This window comes from Bubalus kerabau, chromosome 4 (assembly GCF_029407905.1).
Source record: "Bubalus kerabau isolate K-KA32 ecotype Philippines breed swamp buffalo chromosome 4, PCC_UOA_SB_1v2, whole genome shotgun sequence".
NCBI classification, from domain to species: domain Eukaryota; kingdom Metazoa; phylum Chordata; class Mammalia; order Artiodactyla; family Bovidae; genus Bubalus; species Bubalus kerabau.
The window spans coordinates 166,486,031-166,492,030 of NC_073627.1; the positions used below are offsets into that span (position 1 = coordinate 166,486,031).

At 42.9% G+C, this 6,000-nt stretch overlaps 1 protein-coding gene across 5 annotated transcripts in view; it reads left to right on the forward strand.

The window, feature by feature from the left end:
* ZNF462 (zinc finger protein 462) overlaps positions 1 to 5,596 on the forward strand; it is a 153,775-nt gene extending 148,179 nt beyond the window's left edge. For all 5 annotated transcript variants that reach the window (XM_055579235.1, XM_055579234.1, XM_055579233.1 and 2 more), the window contains 2 exons: positions 1,727 to 1,850; positions 3,171 to 5,596. In XM_055579235.1, coding sequence (XP_055435210.1) covers positions 1,727 to 1,850; positions 3,171 to 3,378 — 332 coding nt within the window. In that variant the 3' untranslated portion in view covers positions 3,379 to 5,596. The remainder of the gene's footprint in view (positions 1 to 1,726; positions 1,851 to 3,170) is intronic.
* The last annotated feature ends 404 nt before the right edge of the window (positions 5,597 to 6,000 follow it).

Sequence of the window (6,000 nt, forward strand, 5' to 3'; positions counted from 1 at the left end):
AGAGAGCGGGAGGTGGCGTTAGCACAGCTCTGGGGCTAATGGAAGCCATTTGATGTGTGACAGGTAATGATTGGCCTCCTCCTTTGAGGATGAAACAGCATGAGCCGTTGGAAAGAATAGATGGTTGGTTTCATGTTTCCTCAGGGTAAGCAAGTGAGTGTGCCAGGAGCAGGCCCCCTCGTTGGCAGCAGAGACCCTCGTCAGGCGCTCCATTCGGGGGGCTCATGTCCTTGGAGCTACCCCGTGTCCAGCGTGCCTTCCCACCACGAGAATCCAGGAGAGACCTGACCATGGCCACAAGGCAGGTCCTGCCTCAGAAGGCAGCTCAGAGGGACTTTGAAAGGGAAGAAACCAGGCATGAAGAAATCAAAATGCGCCCAAGCAGTGTCCTCCCCACCCCCTCTCATTATGCAGTTGGGAGGAGTCAGGAAGGCATTCTGTTGATTTCTTGCCCAAGATAATCCCTGCTAAGGAATTAATGCACAGAGCAGATGGTGCTGTCTCATTTCCAATGAAAAGAATCAAGGAAGATAGTCTGTGCAATTATTTTTAATGGCTTGTGTGGTGATCTTCTTAATTTGTGAGAAAATGTTTCATCTTTTGTTAGAACTGGCCCCATTCACAGTGCTTTTTGTGCTGCAGATGAAGGCAGCTCAGAGACACCTAGCCTGTTAACATCATCCTGAGGATTTTTTTTTATTAGATGGAGTATTTCAACCAGGAGACACCTTCCTGTAACACCTCTTGAGCCCAGGCACACAGTGATCAGAGGGGCAGAGATGAGCAGCGTTTGTGAGCCCTCACTCTCCGGCATGGCTGCAGAGCCGTCTAGGTCCTGCTGCTTATTACCCATGTGAAGATCTGGCCCTCTCTGCTATAATGAAAGACATATGGGCTTGGGACCCAGGATAACACAAAGGCCATATAAGCTCTCGTCTTTGAGTTTGCCAGGAGGCGGGGCCTCCAAACAATGAGCCAGTCAGTCCCCATTTAGCAGGCCCCTCAGGACCGGGGAGGAAGTAAAACGATAGTCACCACTTGATTACAACAGACCTGTCCAGAAAGGCATCTGCACATCCCCATGTTCAAGAATACACCGATGGAGGGCAGCTGGCCAGAACCCCTTACTAGCTGAGGACATGCTTTCACATTCCCGTCTCCCCCCGTGTTCCTGCTCGGTTCTCTGCTTTTGGGCCTCATTTAGGGCTTGCAGCCACCCTGGGAGGTGTAGATTAAGATACCCGTGGCAGAGGACCACAAGTGGTGAGCCCTCAGCTTTCCCTGGAACGTGTGGACACCTTGAGGTCTTCCTACAACATAACCTGGCCTTGGTGCTTTCAGGAGCCTGTGTTCTTGTTAGTGAGTGGAGAAAAACTGTTAAATAGAAAATGAATAGGTGCTGAACTATGAGGCACCGAGACAGAGCACTACAGGAGAGAGAGATTTGATAGAAGAAAATGCTCAGACGCCATTGGAATGAACGGAAGGGGTTCTTAAGGCAAGACAAACTCGGGTTATTGGTGACAGAAACAGTTGGGAGGTGAAGAGAGGTGGGGATGCCTAGGGCCTGGGAACAGTTCTCGAGAGTTTCAAGAAACAATCCTTTGGTGAAAGGCCAGCAGGAGAAAGAGTAAGGAATCTGGAAATGGGAGGAGGCTCCTAATGAATATTGACTTCTCTTCTGCCCCTCCAGCTCACAGGTAATACGCCTGCTTTCTCCTCACAGATCTCTTGAGGTTTTCTGACCACGGGGCTGCTATCAACACTGAGAAGCGTTTTCCGTGTGAATTTTGCGGACGGGCGTTTTCCCAGGGCTCTGAGTGGGAAAGGCACGTGCTGAGACACGGCATGTAAGTCCCGTGAAGGCCTTCGCTCATCGTGCGAGGTGGCGGTGGCTCCTGACAATACGTAGACCCCTGTGTGTCACACTTCCGGGTCCGGGAGGAGAGGCAGTTGGTCACGAACTGGGTTTCTCCCTTTCCGCTGGTTTTTAAAATGGTCACCCAGACACGAGTCACAGGAGGAGAGATCGTCTTTACGAATGACAGATCCCGCTCAAGCCCTCGTGTATAGCGCTCTCTCCAGCCCGTGTCCCTTCAGCTTTCGTTAGCATGACGTTCTCTGTAGAGCGTGGACCGGGGTCCAGAGATCTGGCTTCTGTTCCTGCCTCTGTGATGACTCACTCCCCGAGTGGCCTTGAACCTTCCCACGCACCTCTTGGTGCCTTCAATGCTCTGCCTCGGGGACAGAGCCCGCTTCTGCCTGCCTCCCAGGTAGGTGGGAGCACACCTGCAGAACACTCGTAAGACCCTTGAACGTAGCACTGTCCCCTAGACAAGGCACTTCCAGGCCAGCATACTCTGGGATAGCCTAGGAGTTGGTCCCTTAAGCAGAAAATGCCCAGAAATAGGTAGTATCTAGACTTCAGAGAATGTAACTAAGCTTCCCAGAATATAACTGGGATGAGACATGGGTCTCATCTCCAGGTTCTTGCTTTTTGTTCCTTTCTATGGGTCTTTCCGTTAACTCTTTAATAGACGAGTTGTGCTTTCAGTCCTGATAGGTATAGCAAATCTGCATTTTCTAGGTTCCTCTGATGGATCTGAGCATGACAGTTCTTGCTATGACCACTTATGACTGTGTTGTTCCCAGTATAGGAGGGAACATAAGATCATTATGTTGCTCTAGAAGCAAAGAATGATGTAATCAAAACATAGTATAATGGATAGGGCTTCCCTGCTGGCTCAGATGTTAAAGAATCCTCCGTCTGCAATGCAGGAGACCCAGGTTTGATCCCTGGGTTGGGAAGATCCCCTGGAGAAGGAAATGGCAACCCACTCCAGTATTCTTGCCTGGAGAATCCCATGGACAGAGGAGCCTGGCAGGCTACAGTCCACAAGGTCGCAGAGAATCAGACACGACTAAGCGACCAACGTTTTCACTTTCTTTTCATTTTTATAGATTCAGATTTTTAATAAGATAACCAGAAATATATGAGCTAAGTATAACAGGTAGCAGGGATAAATCACCCACAGTCCAGTCAATTTGTCTGTGGCACTTGTAAGACCCCCAAGACCTTTTTAGGATCAGAGACATAAGGAGGTGAATTTTTTTTTAACTAGGAAAAAATACATGTACTCACCTGTCACTCCCCATGAATGTTTTCCCAGGGCATTGAATGACACCAAGCAGGTGAGCCGAGAAGAAATCCACCTGAAGGGCAACATGGAGGACAGTATTAAGATGCCCTCTATAGAGGAAAAGGAAGATGATGAAACAATCGGGATAGACTTTTCCTTAAAGGACGAACCAGTAGCCATCTGTGTCGTAGCTGCTGACAAATCTCTCCTGGAGAATGCAGAGGCCAAAAAAGAATAAGCGTTTGGTGAAATTCTTAATCACCCCTTACTTGAACCATGATGAAAAAGAAAAGTGGGAGGGCCGGCTTGGGCTGAGAAGGGGGGGACAGAAAAGAGAAGACAGAACAAAGCTGCTTTTTAGGACTGAACAATCTATTTTCAAAGCACTGGTACCTGTGTGAGTGAGTATGTAAATTAAAGTTATTTAAATGGTTGGAATATGTGGCTCCTTTTCCATCACTACACCTTTCCTTCCGGATCTTCATCGTGGAAGTTTCGTTTGTTGCGGAAGCACCGGAAGCACCTCCCTTGCACACCTGTGCATTATGGTGGTCTTGGACAGTATGTGGAAACAGAAGCTCCGTGACAGTAGAAGACTTCTCTTAGGGGAACAACTTTTTGACGCACAACTTTTGGTGCGTTTTTCTAGTTTTAATACCTTAAGCTTTTTCAAGACCTAACTGCAGCCGCTTTGGGAAAAAACAAACAGAAAAAAAACAAAAACAAAACAAAACAAAAAAACAGAAAACAAAAAAAAAAACTGCTTTGCATAAAACAGTCACCTGTTTCCTAGTACCTCAAACTTAACCAAGGGAATTCTCTGCATTTGTCAGTACTACCTGTCGTCATTGTGGTTAAATGTAGAGAGAACTGCTGGGCAAGATGGTGAATGGAGAAAAAAAAAAAAGAGTTTTAAAGAAAGGAACACAAATTGTGCTTAAAATCCCCACGTGGGTTTTATTTCTTAAAATACTGTGATTTTTTTAATTATTTTAGTAAAAAACAAGACAAAAAAAAGAAACAGACTTTAATTATTAGATAAATGTTTGTGAATTGTCATCCTTTATTCCAGGTAAGCTGTTTATTAGTGTTCAACTATAATTTAGAATTTGGTAGATTTCATGTGAGCTAATTTTAAGGTGACTTTGGAGTTTTGTTTGCCACATGTTTATTTTCTATCAGTTTGAGTGTTACAAACACAGCACAATTCAGTTTTCATATAAATTGTTTTTTGTGTGTGTGTTGTTATTTTGTTTTGATTTGGGGGCAAGGGAGATTTAGTTTTTTGTGAATAGGTATGTTTTTATTTTAAACATGGAAATAACAAAGAAGTTAACGTTTTTTTAATTTAACTAAAGAACCAAACTTTTCGGCACCTCTATGCAGCTTGTGGGCCAGACGAGGAAGTCCTCTTCACCCTTTCGTTGCTGTCAAATTTACACATTATCCGTCTCACACAAATAATCTCTGTTAGGATGGGCTGGCTTATGTGTGTGATTTCTAAATCTGTGTTCTGTTTTTGTTTGCATTGTGGGGTTTTTTTGGGGGGGAGGGGATTCTCATTTATTTTTCAGGACAAGGGGATGTGTCAAATCCCATCCCTTTGGTGAGAGTGTTCAAGAAATACTTATATCCTACAAGGAGCCTGGAGAACTACTTTTTGTTTTTTTTTTTTAATCTAGCTGCCAGCTGCTCTGTTTCCCCATATTAGCTTTTTCAGGAGGGAGCAGCTTAGACGAAATCTAAGTCTACATTTATAATACGTTCTGATTGTGAACAAAGGATTTCGTTCCAAAAAAGTAGAACTTGCCTTGAATCCTAGGTTTTAGAAGCCTGTGTGTGAGAGAGCTTGGATGTGTGTGTGGACATGTGTGTGTGTGCAAGTCCTTTGGTTTTCATGATTTTTTGTTTTGTTTTGTTTTTTTTTAACTTGGAAGGGTTGGGGGAGGGGGGAGAAAGGGAAGGGAATTGCTGAGATGACAGTGTCCCACACAGCTTCAAATAAAATCCATGGAAAGATATTGCATTTGTGGAATAAGTGCTTACTTGAAAAGCATGTTCTTCTTTTATTTTCTTGCTGTTAAGAATTTTTATTTGTGGGTGTTTGTTTTAATTTAAGTTTTTTTTTTTTAGGGATGGGGGCCATCATGTGCAAAACCAGAATATGGGGAAAGTGTGAACTATCTAGACAAAGATTCATTTTGTGTCCATATTTGTTTTTAATTGGCCTCATTTCAAATGTGCTAAACAGTTCCATACCTGGATTGGGTGTTTGTAATGGTTACCAAAAAAGCAAAAAAAAAAAAAAAAAAAAGGAAGAAAAAAGGAAAGAAAAAAGGAAAAAAAGAAAATAATTGTGACATGCTTTTATCACTACTTTATTTTTCAAATAACATGTAAATATTGTAATCCATTGGATTTTGTTTTGCTAACCTGTTAATAAAAATATGGGACCATTATCCTTTTAACAAGGCTAGAATGTCATTTTTTTTTCTTTTTTCAAACATATACCTGATATTTTGTGGCCGCACATTTTGGATGCATTATTATAATTCTGTTGACTGTAATGACATAGAATTTACAACATTTTTTTTGTTTAATTTATACAGAGGACATTTTTTTTCAGAGCTTGAGAGAAGAAAATAAATAGCAAAATGATAACCTATTGACTCCAATAATCAGTGTTTCCCAAAACTTGATAAAAGATAGGGAGATCCTGAGTTCTTGAAGCCAAGGGTTTAAAAAAAACAACAAAAAACACACAAGTAGGTTATTCAAGTTGTTTGCAACATACATTTTGTAATGAAATGTGAGAAATTAATAAAGAATTTTTTTCACATGTGTCTATGTGCATCTGTTG